This window comes from Hemicordylus capensis, chromosome 1 (genome assembly GCF_027244095.1).
Source record: "Hemicordylus capensis ecotype Gifberg chromosome 1, rHemCap1.1.pri, whole genome shotgun sequence".
NCBI classification, from domain to species: domain Eukaryota; kingdom Metazoa; phylum Chordata; class Lepidosauria; order Squamata; family Cordylidae; genus Hemicordylus; species Hemicordylus capensis.
In genome coordinates, this window is record NC_069657.1 from 158,598,079 (window position 1) to 158,616,931 (window position 18,853).

General features: G+C 40.8%; 1 protein-coding gene across 42 annotated transcripts in view; it reads right to left on the bottom strand.

Moving 5' to 3' along the window:
* Positions 1-18,853, bottom strand: part of CLASP1 (cytoplasmic linker associated protein 1) — a 314,919-nt gene that overhangs the window by 81,469 nt on the left and 214,597 nt on the right. For 17 of the 42 annotated variants that reach the window (XM_053312433.1, XM_053312405.1, XM_053312691.1 and 14 more), the window contains 3 exons: positions 13,684-13,746; positions 6,469-6,572; positions 1,628-1,651 (listed from right to left, as the gene is read on the bottom strand). In XM_053312433.1, the coding sequence (XP_053168408.1) occupies positions 1,628-1,651; positions 6,469-6,572; positions 13,684-13,746 (191 nt within the window). The remainder of the gene's footprint in view (positions 1-1,627; positions 1,652-6,468; positions 6,573-13,683; positions 13,747-18,853) is intronic. The other 25 variants (XM_053312671.1, XM_053312541.1, XM_053312664.1 and 22 more) reach the window with 3 other exon arrangements.

Below are 18,853 nucleotides of genomic sequence, written 5' to 3' on the forward strand. Positions count from 1 at the left end.
TATGGGAGCTTGGAGGTTTAATACCATTAGACTGCAATGGTCCTAGTGTGTCCAATACAGTTACTGCTTTGAAAGTTCTAAAAATATATATAGAGATGGACCTTGATATTCGTGGGGGTTTCATTCCTGGCTGCAGCTGCACATATGGAAACCGCAAATATCGAGGCATTGGGGCTATGGGATTGTGGGGGTTAGGTTCTCGGTTGGCCAAAAATTGCCATTTGGGGGGGGAGGGGGGAGACATGCTGGGGGGAGATGTGCTGCGGGGGGAGCTCCTTACCTTGATTTGCTGCTCCTCCTGAGTCATGCTATGTCCTGGAACACCCCCAAAGTGGCCCCAAATCACCTATTTCCTTTCTTTCTTTGTTACTTAAATGGAGCCATTTTGTGGCTCCAATGAACAAAATGGTGGGTGGAAATGACCTCCACGGTCATTTATGGCCACCCAACCTGCGGATATGCGAGACCAATGTGTTTTTCTCTCCCCCTCCCCCTGCATATGCTGAGGTCAAGTTTCTTTCATCCAACTGTGGATATACAAATCCATGGATACCGAGGTTCTCCTTTACTTTAGAGATACCAATATGCATAAGCCAGTTACTTTGGGCATACTCAAGACTGCCACATGATCTGGCAACATAGGGAGAGGATTAAGAATATGGGTGCTATATGCTAAATTTTAACGTTATGGACTGTGCATTGCTACAACAGCTGTACATAGTTAATTGTTCTACACAGCACCAAAGGACTTCATTGTTGTATGTATTCCACACACCGACAGAATTACTCGGGACAGAATCCTGTACTTGGCACTCACAGATTCTCTCTTTTAAATAATTAAAAACAAAAATTTCTAGGCCTCACAGCTGATGGGAAAAAACTGAAAATAGTGGGAAGAGTCCAGCTCAGAAACTAGCACAAGACCGAAGAGAGCTTCTCGTAAGAAGGATGCTGAGGTTTAATGTGGGGTACAGAATCCTAACCTCCTTCTATGATGCTATTTCTTTACTCTATGAGGTGGCTTCATACATAATAGTGGCAAGTGAGGTTCCGCCAACCACCAGTTTACAACTGTAAACAAGATCCGAAGATGTGTGGCGGATGTCAGCTGATGGAAGGAAGTGCTGCTTGGGAACCTGACATGGTGGGTTAAGATGTTATGGAATGCATGGAACTTGCAGCTCACGGTGGAAGAGTACACTCACTGGAAACCAGACTTGCCACTGTTATGTGTGAAGCTGCCCTATAATATTACTAGCGTCAGTGTTCACACCTTTCCCATCCTTTACTCCCTTTTACTTTCACATTAAATAGCTAAAATTTCTACATGGTTTGAAAACCAAATCTTAAAAAGCAAATAAAGTGACATTTGCACAATTCATTACTGAATTTTGGTTTTCTTGATTCAACATTTTGAGTTTTTAAAGGCAAGGAATACATTGACCATGATTATAATCTTAAATTATACAGAATTCATCTCAGAGTCCTAATTCTGCAGTTAAATAGGACCCCAGACCTTCACACTAACATATAAAAATAATTACAGCAGTGTATGGATTTTTTCACAGGGACAGCAAAAAATCAGAAAGTAAAAAAACAAAATAAGAAGTCAAGATAGCAAAAGTACCTTGCTCCTGGAGTCTCCTAAGAGCTGTATGCAGGAAAATATTGAAGGGTAGGAAAAAGCATAGAGAATTATGTCAGAAGCTTATGCAGGGATTGTTCTTGCAACAAAAAAATGTACAAGCAAATGCATCTTGGCAAATCAAAAACACAAATTCAGCCAGTTTTACATCAAGCAACATAAAACTAAAATGGGTACAGAGTGCAGCACTGAACAGAATGCTCTTCTACTATTATCTAAGTCCTCTCAGACAGCTCACCTGCACAGGTGATATGCATTTATACAACTGTACCTTACACCTTACAATTCTGTTACTCTCAGGAAAACCACAACTATCTCTAAGTTTCAGTCTCTTCTCAAGGTGGCAATCAAGGACCGGTCTCCACAGACACATGCTTTTCCGCCTCATATAACTAAATTCCAACTAACAAAGGAGCTCCTTTGTTCCTAGAGTTGTTCAAATAAAACTACTGTCTCCAAGAGCTCAGCCCCTCTCCTATAGCCAGCTGGCTTACTTATTCACTGCATCCAAAATCTCTTTAACAAAGTTTCTCATGTTTCCTTGTGACCCAGAGATCAAAAGGGTTTTTTCTGTATACTGACTTCATGTTCGCAATTTAGATACACAGGATGCTTCTTTGGATTAGGTTCAGGTGTCTTTTTACAGGTACAGAAATCAATGTGTATGAGGAAACAGAATGTGATGTGCAGGGTTTTGTTCAAGATCTTAGTTAATGGGATAAAACCTTACATTGAAGCAATGTCTCTTACCTCCCAAACACCAAAAAAATAATGCTCCTTTTGTGAGCAAAGCTGCTGGACAGCATGAGATATTTTCAGTGAGGAAGGAGGGCAGTCGGGGGCCAATTACAGAAAGTATAAGAGTTGTCTGTTTTTAAAAAGCAAAAGGGAACTGAGGGCTGAAAGGATCAAGCTGAATAGATAAGCACCACTTAACACAGCATATTTTAGGTTTACATCCAAGAGTTTATTGACTCTGTGATCCGTGTGGATAATTGTCTCCATGATCCAGACTTACTGCCTCCATTCTGGACTTTAACAGCCCAGAGTATGTAGGACCCTTTTCTTGTCATCCTTTAGATAGGCAAGGAAGTACACACATGTACATTCTGTTTGTCTGAAATACTGCTGGGTAAAATATGGGGTCCTAAGCTTATCACTACCTTTTACTTGTGAGTCTTGAAACGTATGTGTGCATGCATACTTTTTAAGCACCTGAGAATTATCTCTGCCGAAGTATCTGCCACCAAAAAAACCACTTCAGAATACAAACTACGACCAAATCAAAAGTCTTCCTAGTCAACTCAACAACAGGGAGATGTTCTAGTGAGGCACTGGAGGCCTTGATAGTTTTTTAGTTAGCAGTCCTTCCTTGTTAGCAATCCAATAAGGATTGTAAGGCCGGGGGGGGGCAGGGCTTATTTGGGTGGCTGTGTGGCTTTCAGTTGTAGTTTCTCTTTTGCCTGGAGAGATGTAGCGGGAGAAGCCAGCTAGGCTAAGGTAAGTCATACCTGTTGAGAAGGGCCACTTTCCTATTGAGCCTGGTTACCTCAGTTTGAAGCCTACTCTCTACATAAGAGGAGGCAGCCAGGGAAATTAGTGACTAAAGATTCATAAACAGGAATTAGCAAACAGGTATCATAGGAATTTTGCGTGGAGTTTAGCAGGGAAGAGTGTGGGAGAGCTTGAAAGAGCCCCTCTTGATCACTAGTCCCTCTTTTATATAAACTATTAAATAGCTGACAACTTCAGCTAAGATCTAACTGAAACAAACAATATTCAAATATTCTAAACATGCACCCCCTCAAACAAACAAACAAACAAACAAAAAACTAGTCCTGAAGGGGAGGGGGTGCTTCCCAGTGTGTTGCAACAGAGTGCTGCATGTATAACTATCTGCTCAGCGGGCAGAAGTCATGGGTATGTGATTGGTACAAGGAGCTCCTGGCTCTCAAGGAACAAGTTAATTCCCTAAAAGCCAAGGTAGCTGATCTGGAGAAGCTCAGAGAGGTACGTGGTCAAGTCATTAAGGGATGTGATAGAGGCATCCCACTCCAAGGCTTATGGTTCCTCTGCTATCACAGAGAATGGAGGTCTTGGGGAAGGAAGACATCATTCAGAGGAAAAGGGAAACACTCCCTTAGAAGGGAACCCTTCCATGGATGATGAACCCATATCCTTCTGCACAGGGAATACTCTTCCGGGGAGTGGGCGATTCGATCATTAGGGGTATGGAGATATGGGTCTGTGGACCATACAGTGACTTGCATGCCTGATGCGAAGGTTGCAGACATCACACAACATCTAGATGGGCTGTTAGGCAGTGCTGGGGAGAAGTCAGCTATCAAGGGGCACGTCAGCATCAACGACGTTGGGAAATACAGTTGGGATGTCCTGGAAGCCAAATATAGGCTGCTAGGTAGCATACTGAAGTCCAGGACCCCCAAGGTAGCATTCTCAGAAATGCTCCCTGTTCTATGTGCAGGTACAGCGAGACAGGCAGAGCTGAGGAGTCTCAATGTATGGGTGAGAGAGTGGTACCGGGAGAAGGGGTTTAGATTTGTTAGGCACTGGGATACATGTGGGGTCAAGACGAGTCTGTACAAAAGGGATGGGATCCACTTGAACCAAGATGGAACCAGATTGCTGGCGCTTAAAAAGGTCACAGAGCAGCTTTTAAAATGACACCTGAGGGATAGCCAACAGGAACTGGGTAGTATCCAGTTCAGCAAATGCCATGCTTAAGGTGTGAGGGTGTAAATGCTTCAAATAAACCAGAAAAGGACAGAGTCGAACCAGATAAAGAGCAGACAGAAGGATGTACTAGCTAGTCAGAGAGATCAAATGGCCAAAAGAAAGATAGCACGCACCAGGTAAGAGTTTCAGCATATAGGTGCTTATATGCCAGTGCCAGAAGCCTCCAAGCCATAAGAACATAAGAACAGCCCTACTGGATCAGGCCCAAGGCCTATCTAGTCCAGCATCCTGTTTCACACAGTGGCCCACCAGATGCCTCTGGGGAGCCCACAGGCAAGGGCATGTCCTCTCTCCTTTTGTTGCTCCCCTGCAACTGGCATTAAGGCATCATGCCTCTGAGGCTGGAGGTGGCCCACAGCCACCAGACTTGTAGCTACTGATAATAATAACATGGGTGGACTGGTGTGCTTGGTTGCTAATGAAAACATAGATATAATGGGCATAATGGAAACATGGTGGAACAGTGAGAACCTCTGGCACACTGTTATTCCTGGATATAAACTCTATAGAAAGGACAGGGAGGGGCAGATTGGGACGAAGTAGCACTGTATGTTAAAGAAGGGATAGACTAACGAGCTACAAAACCTAGGAAGACCAGAGTCCTCCACAGAAACTCTGTGGGTGACAATACAAGGCCTGAAAGGAAATGTGTTACTAGGGACGTGCTATCAACCCCTTGATCAAAACACTGACAGTGACTGGGAGTTGTAGAAGGAAATCAGGGAGGCATCAAAGAGAGACAGAACTGTAATAATGGGTAATTTCAATTACCCACACATACTGGGTAAATTCATGTTCAAATAATTAAAAAGAGGCCAAATTTCTAGATATGCTGAACTGCTGTGTCCTAGAACAGTTGGTCATGAAACCAACCAGAGAGAAGGCAACCTTGGACTTAATCTTGAGTGGTGCCCAGGACTTAGTGTGAGATATCAGTGTCATGGAATCTTTAGGGATCAAATTCATCAAATCCAGTGACCATAGTGGGATCAAATTCAGAATATATATGAGGAAACAATCGCCAAGGAAGTCAGACACTTTGAACTTCAGAAGAGGAAACTTCTCTAAAATGAGGAATTTGGTGAAAAGAAACCTGAATGGAAAAATCAAGAGGGTCACTTCTTGATATATTTAAAACTACAATAGGAACATAGGAAGCTGCCACATACTGAGTCAGACCATTTGTCTATCTAGTTCAGTACTGTCACCATTGGTCTATCTAGTTCAGTATTGTCTTCACAGACTGGCAGCGGCTTCTCCAAGGTTGCAGGTGGGAATCTCTCTCAGCCCTATCTTGGAGAAGCCAGGGAGGGAACTTGAAACCTTCTGCTCTTCCCAGAGCAGCTCCATTCCCTGAGAATAATATCTTACTGTGCTCGCACTTCTAGTCTCTCATTCATATGCAACCAGAGCAGACCCTACTTAGCTAAGGGGACAAGTCATGCTTGCTACCAGCTCTCCTGGTCTTGTGGAATAGAAGCCCAGTTAAAATGTATACCAAAAAGGAAGACCAAGTTCAGAAGAATGCCAGCATGGATAACAAGCAAAATCGAGGAAGCTATAAAGGGGAATTATTCCTTCAGAAATTGGAAGGCCTGCTTAAATAAAGAGAATAGAAAGGAACACAAACTGCATAGGAGCCTCCGAAGGAAACACTGGGGCTTAACAACTATATTGTTCAATATAAGAGACAGTTCCAAGACTTTGGCTGAAATTCCAAGTGCACTGATTTGGAATAAGAACCATCAAAAATCAACCTGACTTGTTATGTAGTGGTGGTTAGATATAAATTGTGAAGTCTCCCAATGCTTCACATTTGTCTGAAATTACAAGTGTCTAATTATCCTAAGAAATCTTCTCAGCACCAATGCTGTCTGTTGGACAGAGTAACTGTGTATCAACTTTCTTTATTCACATATGCCAAACCCACAAAGAGACATTTAGACAAGATCACATACTCTCCCATGTAAAAGAACAGTCATAAATCAAGAGGGAAGACCATACGTACAGGAGGCACCTTTAAGCGAGACTCTGATGTTGGTAGCATTTTGTGTTTTCCCTCTTACCAGTGCATCCGCCACAGCAGCCTCCAGATCCGTGCTTGTGCTGAGGACTCGCATTGCATTCATGGAGGCAGGCAACCTGCCTGGCTGTCCAAGGCCAAACCGGTCTGCACAAAAGACAACATTGAAAGGCACCATTAAATGAGTTCACAGTCCCTTGGAATATTAATAAGGCTGCTGGCCAGTAATTCACCAGCAAAGATTGGGAATTCTCAGCACTGCTTTAATTATTAAGCACAATTTATTTTTATTGGTTACTATGATTTTTACTACTACAACAGAAAGTCAAATACCAAGTCTTGTTATAGCTAGGGTGCAGATGTTGTATTGGAGATAGATCACAGGCACAGTTTTCTTATTGAAAAATTGGAAAGAAGGAAGAAAACAGATTTCTTTCACAGAATCTTCAGAACAGCTCCTGGATATCACTTCAACTCTTCAGGAGAGCAAATGTAAGCACCAAGACCAAATTTTCATAAATTTCAGTGGAGAAATATTCCTATTTTATTAATTTGCTATTTTGTTCAGGTCATGTAGTCTCTACTTTCACCAATTGCCTTACTTATCACCTAAGTAGTTCCAGTTATTCCAATTAACGTTTGTGCACGCAGCTTGTTTATTTCTTCAACTCTAAGACCAAGGTAAGAGCAGAGATCAAGTCATTTCCCCCCAAGTTCAAAGAGAACAAGTGGAAAGCTGAATTGAAAATAAGATTATGCCCTTTGTTCTCAATGCATTGGGGGCAACTCTTTTTCAAGGGACAGTATTTAACAAATCTGCATAGTCAAACAAATAAAACTGATAGGCTTTTCTACACACACACACACACACCCTTGAGATAGGGGGAGGGGGGAGGCCAAACATTATTCTTCCTCACAGTAAAGATCTATTTTGAAATTAACAAGTTTGGATATTTTAAACTATCTTCCCTTTGGATTATGTAATGCCTTAAATCCACAGTATAAATAATTATAGTTGTTGTAGGCATGAAATTTTGGATGAATATTACTGCTGTTTAATGTGTATTTTTAATACACTAAAATAGTGATTAAAATAAAATGTACATATGATGCTCAAGACCTTACCACACATCACAAAATCACATAACTCCTAAATCCTTTACATATAATAAAGAAAAGCAAGGTGCCAACCAGTCATAAATAATGAAAATAAATTTTTTACATTTAAACCTAACTGCATTGTTAACTATGCATTAAATATTCAACCTTCAAAAACACAACTGTTGTATTATTCCTATGTTTTCCTAGCTGGCTGAACAGACTGAATTCACATTAATCCCTGCTAACTTGGCACAGAGGCACCTTTTAATGTGGTGATTCTTTTTATTTAGCAGGGGAAGAGTAATTGGCCCTATCCACCCCAGCACAATACCTCAAGTGACTGTTGCTGGTGTCTATCTTCTGTTTTTTTTAAGAATGTGAACCCTTTGGGGACAGCGTTCCATCTTATTTGTTTATTATTTCTCTGTGTAAACCACCCTGAGCCATTTTTGGAAGGGCGGTATAGAAATGAAATTAAAATCATCATCATCAATCATCATCATCATTATCATATCATCACAGATTTTCAAAATGGCAATAATTTTGTTTCGTTCTGGTTTTCCTGACTGTACTTACTATTCCAAAAATCTTCTGAATTTGTTCCAATCACTTTCAATTACGGGCATAGCTTTAAACTTTCCCACTCTAATAGTGTGCTTATTTTTTACACTGACATGACCCACCATATCTTCCTGTGCTACAGCTCTATACTTGGCAATGCACTTGATTTCCAGTATTTGGCTATCAATATTTTTGTTGCTGCCAATTTCCCACCATCCTTCTACTTGCTTCTTTTATTTTTTAACTGTCTTACATTGCCACCATACGTCGATGAGTCTTGCCCACTGTGAATAGCAACTCCAACCATCTCCAGATGCTGTCCAGTACATAAGATTTGTTCCAATTGGTGTATAGAAACACTGTAGAAACATTTGTAGGTGGTCTTCTTTAATAGCAATAACTTTCAAAATGCCAATACCAAAATGACACACACATTTCCACTGATCTAATGGGAGTGCGTCATTTAATTCTCCTTCCCATTTTCATCTGCATAGGTCTGATTTTAGTATCCTCTCTTTGAATTTGTATGTCTCAACATGTCTAAATATATTCACTGCAGATTTGTTTGATTTTATCCCTTGAAAAGGGAGAGTTGCCCTTGAAATATACTGGAAATAATACAAGTAGTTTACTTGTTACAGAGCTCTCATCTTTTATTTTGATCAACTTTCAAATTCCTACAAGGGTGTAAGTTTTACTTTAAATGGCATTTTGCCATTTTATATCCTAATAGAGGAGTGAGGAAAGGGCTTTTTGGAGGGGAGGGGGAGTTAGCAATGTTCACTTAAAGAAAAATTAGAATTTTATATTTTCACCAAGAAGAAACAGTACCAATCCAGTACCAGTCATGTACAACTAATTATATGTAAAACCTGTTGCCCAGATGCCAACGTACATCCCCCTGCACAGCAAAAGATGCAGCCAGCCCGTTCAACGGAGCCTAGATCAAACATAGGAATAATACAACAGTTGTGTCTTTGAAGGTTGAATATTTAATGCATAGTTAACAATGCAGTTAGGTTTAAATGTAAAAAAATTATTTTCATTATTTATGACTGGTTGACACCTTGCTTTTCTTTATTATATGTAAAGGATTTAGGAGTGATGTGATTTTGTGATGTGTGGTAAGGTCCTGAGCATCATATGTACATTTTATTTTAATCACTAAAATGAGGATGGACAGCTGCTTCCCTGTGCAGGTCTCCCTTGCTGGATAGGGACAACTGTCATTTGCACAAGTCAAGTGTATTAAGTGCTGCTATGTATTTAGGTGAATCTTTTTCACATCAAAAAGGTAATTAAAAATACCATTTAAGAATGTCCATACGTTGAGTTCTGTAAAGAATTCTTGCATATAGGAATTCCTTACAAAAATAGGTTTGGGGGGAACATTTCAGTAACAATTGACACAGAAACCGAGACAGAAATAGAACAAGTCCAATGGAAAGGATTATTTGTGGACTATATGAGCAACTTTTAAATCTTAGTCTTCACTCAGACAAAAATGCATTCAACTTCAATGTATTTGTTTAGGTCTGCATGAAGGGAAGAAAGGTCAGGTCAACTGTGACAAAAGAGGAGAATCATTGTTAATGTAAAGTGGGCAAAACCAATACATTATTTCGAAACATTGAAGTGATGCTATTCAAATAGTTAAAAAATTTACAAGCACATTTTCTAAAAATAAAAACACATTACATGCGGAAATCAAACATTTTTAAAGAAAAGCTGCTTTCCAAAATTGACCGATGAGGTTTTACATAGAAATAAATGTTGCATATTACTATCCTCCTTTTTTAATGCCTGTAGTTGCTGAAGCAGCACAAACAGTTGCTTCAAGCATCAGTTTTACTTCAAGTAGAAAGTGAGAAGATGACAATGCATAAATACGATAAGCCAAATGAGTTGCTAAACCTCCTTACTTTTTAGAAGCCCTATACTATTAAATGAAACCATACGCATGCATGGTTTAAGAGAGTCTACAAATAATAGGATAATTCTGGTGCTTAATCACATTTTTGTATCTACAGTAGTCTCATTTCAGTGGCATTGCTCAGGTCTCACTGAGAGGAGAATTTCACCCCTGGGTTGCAATTTGCAAAATATCACTAACAGCAATCTCCCAACAAAGTTAGCTTTGGCTGGATCATGCGCTATGCATGCATAAGTCCCCTTGACTTTTATGGGAGAAATTAACACTGACATTAGTGGGATTTAGAAGTGTTGAATAACAGAACTGGGTCATGACTTAACTGGAGCATTTCTCTACTTGTGGAAAACCTACAGTTTAAATGTGTGGATATTACTATCACTATGCTGTTCTGCTAAAGGATAACATGGCAACTCAGAGACAATGACTTTTGCTTCTAGATATGGCAAGTTACTCTTCTATAAGTCTCCCAAAATAAAGGAGTTTGCATTCTTTCATACATGATAAAATTGGCCCCAAAATGGTACAAATGCAGCTTGTTGGATCAATTTTGTGATGAGAGATCAGCAGATGCTTAATAAAGTGATCAAGGAAAAATATGCAACTAAATTAAACTAAAGGACAGCCAGCGTGGTGTAGTGGTTAGAGTGCTGGACTAGGACCGGGGAGACCCAAGTTCAAATCCCCATTCAGCCATAATACTTGCTGGGTGACTCTGGGCTAGTCACTTCTCTCTCAGCCTAACCTACTTCACAGGGTTGTTGTGAAGAGAAACTCAAGTATGTAGTAAACTGCTCTGGGCTCCCTGGAGGAAGAGCGAGATGTAAAATGTAAATAATAATAATAAATTTGGTTCAGAAAATGTGTAAATAAATATAATAATCTTACCCACAAATTCAACATCATATTGATTTGACATCTCTGAATTTCCCCTCCTGAACATTTTTTGGACAAATCATAATGTAAGCAAACAAAACCTTTAAGTCTCACTACAGTTAATGACACCCTCCAAGAAAAAGACATGCTACTGGGATAATTCAATTAAAGGCAAAAAGGTCACTTGTATAAGATATCAAAGGGTGAAAATCTAGCTCCAGTAATGCCAGTTGCAAAACACTCATAAAATTTCAGAAAAACCAAAACTGAACCCTGATTGTCATGTGTTTTCAAGCAAATTTAAGACTGCATTAGAAAAGGGAAGATAGTTTTTTAAAGTGGATAATCGTAATGGCAAAATAAATCAAGTTGTAAGCTATTAAACTACCCAGCAGAAAGTATGAAATGAAATCATGTAGTCTAGCATGCAGCTCTATGTCTCACTTTTAGCATATGGGCAAAACATATGAGATGGTTGATGGTTGGTGAAGTGATGCGCCTCTGTACTGGATCAAGTTCTGTTCTTGTCAGTTCATGATTCAAGAAGAACATAACGCTTTGGGATAACTATCGCTTTGGGATAACTAAAGCCAATATTAGGGATGTGAACAGAGCTCTTGGATGAATCTGAGAAGATTCCCAAGGCTGCTACACAGGCACAGGAACAGCGTAAACACAACAAATTCTACCAACTTGTGTAAAATCTCCACAACTCACTAAAGCAGGGGTTCTCAATCTCTGTCCTACTGACACTATCTAAACTCAAGATTAAAACTACTCTGAAGCTCCTTCACAGACAACTCTTCATTACACAGACTGGGGGAGGCAGTCACTCAGCCTTGTGACTCCCTTAGACATATATTATCTGTTTCTTTCTAAAGAGATCTGCTCCACACTTGGAAAACCATTCCACTGGAGAATCGTGATGACACTCCATGGCTCCTGAACCAATCATCCATTGAAGACAACATTTTACAGGGCTCACCCATGTTCTACATAAAACACCCACATTTTAAAGCATAACTGGGACAAACATTTCATGATACAGATGACTGCATACTAAGCCTTGGTTTTAATATGATGCTAGGTGTATTTTAAATGCTTACCCATAAGAGGTTCCAAGCGATCATAAAAAAGATGAAAAACTGGGCTGCTTCTTCTTGTGTGTACAGTAACAGCAATGGACTGCCAGGGATCAATATCCTAAGTGTTTGATGTGCTCACATGCACAGGAATGCTGAATGCACAGGAATTGGTTTAAGCACAAAGCCTTTTTTTAACTCAGTGTCACATTTAAATCAGGCCCAAGGAGGTATTTTCCACCACTCTACATTGTGCTCGTGGCAGTAAAGACTTGCCATAAAATGGTGTGTACATCAGGTAGAAGGTGAAGGAGAGAAACAAGGAGAAGGTGAGGAAGGAGAGAGAGGGGAAGATTTCTCTATGGTTTGCTGAGTAGGAGGCTAAGGTGGGGCAGAGAAGAGAGAGAAGGACTGTGTGTGTTGGGATTTACCAATTTAGCAGTGATAGCACAAGTCACTATCACAAATCAACTGTGATGTCACATACAGGACCAGGTCTTTCATGACCTAGGTTCCAAACTCTGGCAGGCACTGGGCATCCTACAATATGGAAGGGATTGCTATGACCTTATCATGAATTAAGAATTATGGGTTCTGCAACTTGTAAGCTTACAAGCAATGAGCACTTCCTCTCTCATTCATGAGAACTCCTGTGCAAAAAAACAATGAAAAGAATGCTCGGCTTGGTTTTGATGCCCATGAAGTGGCATGCCACCTCCGAACCTTTGTTCTCAGAACTATTAGAGAGACTGGGGGACCATTCTCAGAAATAAATCTGAAACATACTTCATGGAACTTAGACGCAAAAAGTTCATTTCCATTTTTAAAGTTTGCAATAATGAGGTAAATCCTAGAACACGCAAAAACCCACCCTTGTTTGTTTTCTTTATCTTATCAGTTACAGTTATTTATTTAGGAACTTATAGTAAACAGACTAATTTGGGTTCCATTTCTAGAGCTGGCAATGTTTGTCCATTCTGAATCTCAGGTAACTTCCCGCTGACTCATATTTTGGGACAAAATTCCATCAAAAATCTCCAGCTTTAAAAAAAAGCAGCATAATGTCAAATAAATAGTGGTAAAATGTGATCAACACTTGCTTTTGCTAAAAAGCTAGTGCAAATCCAGTATCTTAAACTGAAGAACTAATGGCTTGATTTATATCTGTCTACGAACAAGCATCTTAAGGCTCAGATACAGAAAATATTAAATATATCAGAACCTATTACATTGACAGGGGCCAGTTTGCATGTTCTCCTTCATCTTAAATTTCAAACTATGTAGTTGAATTCTGAACCCCAGCCTTGATGGTGCTGCTCAACTGTGCCATTTACTGAACTTTAGAAATTTTAGCACAAAGGGACACAAAACACGTGCAGCAGCTGCTTTTCAAAGGTGCTGGGAGAAGCTGGCATCTCTCAGAATGCTACCTATACAATGCAACCAAGAAATATATAGAAGATACCTCACAAGCTCTGGATAGCCATTTTAACATTGTTTCCTTTATAGGAATAACGTAAGCAAACAAAATTTGAAAACATTCAAAAATTAAATGACAAAGCATGTTCAAAACATAAAAGAAATTGTATGATTTTTTTTAAAAAAGCACATGCTAAGTGCTGAGTGACACTTATGGCAGCAAATGTTAAAATGGCAATAAAAAGAGACAATATTAAGAAGCAGATTCATGCAGTTAGCACTTGTTCACCTGACTGCCCAACAGACTCAGCAGTGGAGAGAGCACTAGTGGACCTGGAATGACGTCGAGAGGCTGCAAAAGTAGAAGGAATGGCAACACCCACAGGATTAACACACAGGTACTCAAGACAAAAGAAAACGCCACAGTCCAAAGGGGATGCATATGATTAATACCAACACTGGTGTTACATAGTGAAAAGGAAATGGTATTGCATGTGAATGGATATATACATCCAGTGCAAGCCCCATGGCAGAACCAATACTAGAAGCTTTTCTGCTCTTTCTCCACCTCCCTCCACCCTCAGTCGTGGGAGGCATGATGCATGAAAAACAAAAAGGAATAACTTTTAGACTTCTAGTTTATGTGCCGTCTAGCAATGTAAGTGTGAATTGCTTGCCAGATCCACAGATGCAGGAGAATCACCATGGGAAGATGAAACTCAGCAGCAGTAGGATTCAGATGTGAGCAATCCAAATCCTATGGAAAAGTTGCAATATATTTCTAGAAACTGTGCTTGCAGGTATAAAACCTCAGGCTTATAAACCAGTGGCATGAATCTATAACCAACAAAAATATTATTGGTAATTCTTGGACAAACCGACTTAATATAGAAAAAATAAGACACCAATATAGGGAAATAACTATCATTAGACATATTTTCTTTATGCATTATATTCAAAACAAGCAAAGATTACGCAATCAGCTGTTAATCTGAACATATGAAAGCTGTTTATACAGAGGACCAAGGTATGTGTTATGTTAAATGCAGTTTAATTCTGCTCCTAAAAAAAATTAAATAAGCAGCTGTGGATGCATGATTAGGATCAGAATTGTGGAACACTGGGAAGGGGTATTTAATCCTTTCCTGCTGCACTATAATCCTGATGAAAATCATTTCTCTGAAGCTGCTGTCAGCCCTGTGCGGAGGAAGTTTCCACTGATACCAATGAACATTTAAATCCTGGGGCTAATAGCGGTTTTGGGGACATGATTTTCTTTGAGACGGCAGCATGGCGAGAAAAAGTTAAATACCCCCTCCTGGAGCACATCACCGGGCCTCCTCATTGGGCCTCCTCCAGTAGCTGAGAAAGAAAGAGAGACAGAGGGGGCTAGTTCAGATGATACTATTCCTGCCCACGGAATCATGAAGAGGATGCACCAGGAGCATGCCCACTGGGACATTCTTCATGGCTGTCATGATGATGCCCTCCTATCATTTCATTTTATTTCATGACGGTGGGGAGGAGGCTGTTCATCTGAATGGTCCCTGTATACATGCTTCTCCAAATACTTGTACTCTCAGCAAATCCCTTTCATGTAAGCAGGGATGACATTGTCCAAACTGGCCCAAAGAGTGTATAAAAAGATACAGGGCCAAAGTACACAAACAAATTTGAAATAATTTACTGGAAGATACAGTTTGGCCCAAAGTCAGATCACTGATTTATTTTGCCCAGTGTTGTCCACTCCAACTAGAAGCTCCAATTCTCAGGCAGAATTTTTTTTTCCAGCCTTGCTATCCAGAAATCCTTTAAATGCAGATGCCAAGAATTGCACCTGGGACCTTCTGCATGACCACCGAGTCTAATCACAGCGCAACAGTACTTCAAATATCTGTTGACCTGCGCAATGCACAAATATAGCCATTGTATAGAGCAGGGATTCTCAATGTTGGGTCCCCAGATGTTATACTTCAACTCCCATAATCCCCAGCACCAGTGGTCTTTGGTTGGGGATTATGGGAGTTCAAGTCCAATAACATCTGGGGACCCAACATTGAGAATCCCTGGTATAGAGAATAGTAGATTTATCTAATCAAGCTTTGATACTTGAAGTTCTGCTGAATATAAAGTAGCTCACGATCAGCACCTGAAAAGTAAAAAGAACTAACACTGACAACCTTAGCAATAGACCAGATAATTAACAATAGCAATAGCACTTACATTTATATACCGCTCTATAGCCGGAGCTCTCTAAGCGGTTTACAATGATTTAGCATATTGCCCCCAACATTCTGGGTACTCATTTTACCGACCTCGGAAGGATGGAAGGCTGAGTCAACCTTGAGCCCCTGGTCAGGATCGAACTTGTAACCTTCTGGTTACAGGGCGGCAGTTTTACCACTGCGCCACCAGGGGCTCATTCCAGTATCAGTATCAAGTGCCAGTATCTTTTATTCGCAAACTACCTGACCAAGAACCACTTTCTACCTAACCAAAAATCTGGCTAACTCCAGAAAGTTGTGCTGATCTCCAAGGCTGTGATATAGTCAGGTTTCTTAACACATGAAAAAACCCAGAAGCTGAATTGTATATAAGTTCCTGGAAATTATTACTTGCTTGATTAGAGTTCTAAATAACCACTGATGGATAGAAAAAATATGCATGTATGTGTGCGCGCACACACACACACGTTTAATATTCTAGATTTCAGAATGATACTACATGCAATAAAATGCCATGACTGAATCAAACAAATTTAGACCAAAAACCTAAATAGATAAAATTATATCTCAGCATTGTGTTGAATCATTTAGACCTCATTAAGAAAAACCGGTTGCTCACCTGAAACTTATGATCTGGTAGTGATCCGTTGACATCCACAAGAATGGGTGCTGTTCCTGCTCAGGATCTTCGCGATGGAATGCTGCAGCTCCTCAAGGCATCTGCGCCCTGCCTCCACAGCTCAGGGTGGTGCTATTTAAGGTGGACCGGATGCCATGTTACTCAGTACTTGGATGACCACCGATGAGGACGATCTTCCTTAGTTGGCGAGTTCACTTTTGGAATCTTACTGCATGCACACTCATTACGCTCATAGCAGAACACTACTGCAGTGGGGTGGTTCATGAGCGTCTTATGGATGTCAATGGATCACTACCAGATCATAAATTACAGGTGAGCAACCTGTTTATCTGGATTGTGATCCATTGAGATCTATAAGAATGGGTGTTTAGCTAGCTCCCTTTGGAGGAGGGTGCGGTAGTAATCATTGTAACACCCGCTTTAAAACACTTATCCTGAAGCTGGCCTCAGCCGCAGAGCACAAGTCTATGGCATAGTATTTGATGAATGGTAACTCTGTGGACCATGTTGCTGCTTTGCAAATGTCCTTAAAAGTTACACCAGATAAGTGTTCAGCAGACGAAGCATAGGCATGAGTGAAGTGAGCCTTGATAGCTTTTGGAGAGTCTACATTCTGTGATCTATGAGTCAGTATAATTATTGTTGTCTAGAAAGGCAGGAACCCTTAGCTGAGCCTTTGTAAGCGACAAAAAGGCGTTTGGTGGTCCTGAAACCTCTTGTGTGATCTAGGTAGTTTAGCAGGGTTCGTTGCACATCTAGGGAGTGCATAGCTCACTCCAAAGGCATGGAAGGAACCTTGAAGAATGTTGGAAGGACGATATCTTGATTAAGGTGAAAATCTGACACTACCTTGGGAAGGAAATTGGGATAAATACGCATCAGCACTTTGTCAAGATAAATTCTGGTTAAAAGGCGAGCCTATATGTAAAGCTGTTAGTTCACTAACCCATTTAGCCGTTGTTATGGCTATAAGGAAGGCTGTCTTCAAAGTCACTAATTTGACAGAAGCAGTGCTTAGTGGTTTGCAAGGGCTTTGAGTAAAGGCCGAGAGAACCAATGATATGCTCCATTGCTCTACCAGAGTTCAAATAGGTGGGTATACGTTCATGAGGCTTTTTAGAAAAGCTCTGCTATCAGTCATTATGAGCTCATTCAATGGAAGACGCTGGCCAAAAATATATTACACAATAGCTGGTAGCTCAAGTTTCAGTTTTACTGCTAAATAGTCAGGTTTAACAATCTCACCAAAAATACAGAAGTGAGAAGCCCAATTTCAAGGTCACAATCTCTCTGACAAAAGCTCCAAGCAGATTTGACATGTTGTTTCCAGCAGCTTGTTCAAGTCACAGGCTGCCCAATTTATAGTCAGCAGCCACGTGTACTTAATCAACACTCCACCCCCGCCAGCTGCCATAGATTCAATCCAGCTTATCTTCTCACCAGCCAATTACTCCTTCGTAATTCCCTCACCTGCTGCTGACATTTTCCCCATCTGCGTTCTTTCGGAGATAGTGGCCATTCAAACTCTGGCTCAGATCCTGACCCTTCTCTCCAAAGATCTCCCAGCCCTGCTGGCCCCTCCTGTGCAAAACACTCGCCCTGGACTATCTCAGTTCCCTCCCCATTCACATTACTGGCCTGCTCCTCCTCAGGCGCCTCCCCACTTTCTAATAAGTCGCCTGACTCCCAGTCCTCTCCAATGTCCTCGAGAGGGGGCATGACATCAGGATGCAAGATGCCCTCCCAGCCAGGATGTTTTGATGAAAGCACTGCTAGATGGACTTTCAGTGACACATTTGCCAAATCCTGAGATTTCAAGGTTGTCAAATAGAGAAGAACCGCTTTGATTGTAGCCTGTTTCGGGTTGAAACCTCTAGTTTTCGTATAGTTTTTGAAACACAGCCACTTTCTCAAGTAATTATGTCTTGTGGAAGGTTTTCTTTGGTCAAGCTTTCTTAGTTGGAAGTCTACTAGCCATGTTGTCAGGCATAGCATGAGCACATCTGCAATGTAATATTTGGTCGTTGTCTTATGTTAGAAGATCTGTTTCTTGTGGTAACCTGTGGTGCCTGTTTCTTGACAGTTTGAGTACCTGTGGAAACCAAGGTCACCTTGGCCACCATGGGGTCACTAGAATGCATGATATTGGAGTGACTAACAGGCGGGCTACCACACGACTGATCAAAGGTTGCAGGGGGTACATGTAAGGGATCTCCCAAGTCCAGTCCATTTGGAAAGTAACCCACAATGACCTCGGGTTGTGACCTGCTCTGGAACAAAATTGGGACACATTTCGTGTTTTCTGATGTGGCAAACAGGTCTATGGTAGAACAGATCCAGTTCTCAAAGAGTGGTGCAGCATACTGTGTCTTTATTTCCCATTCATGCTGCTGCTATTGAGCAAAAGTGCGACTCAGACTGTCTAAGACATTGTCCAGACCTTTTATGTGAATTGCTATAGGGTAGATCTGGTGTCTGATACACCAGTGCCAAAGTTGTAGGCTGAGGGCACAAAGGGATCACAACACTGTCTCCCACCCTGTCTGTTGATGTAGGCCAGGGCAGTAGTGTTGTCCAGCTGTATTTGTACTATC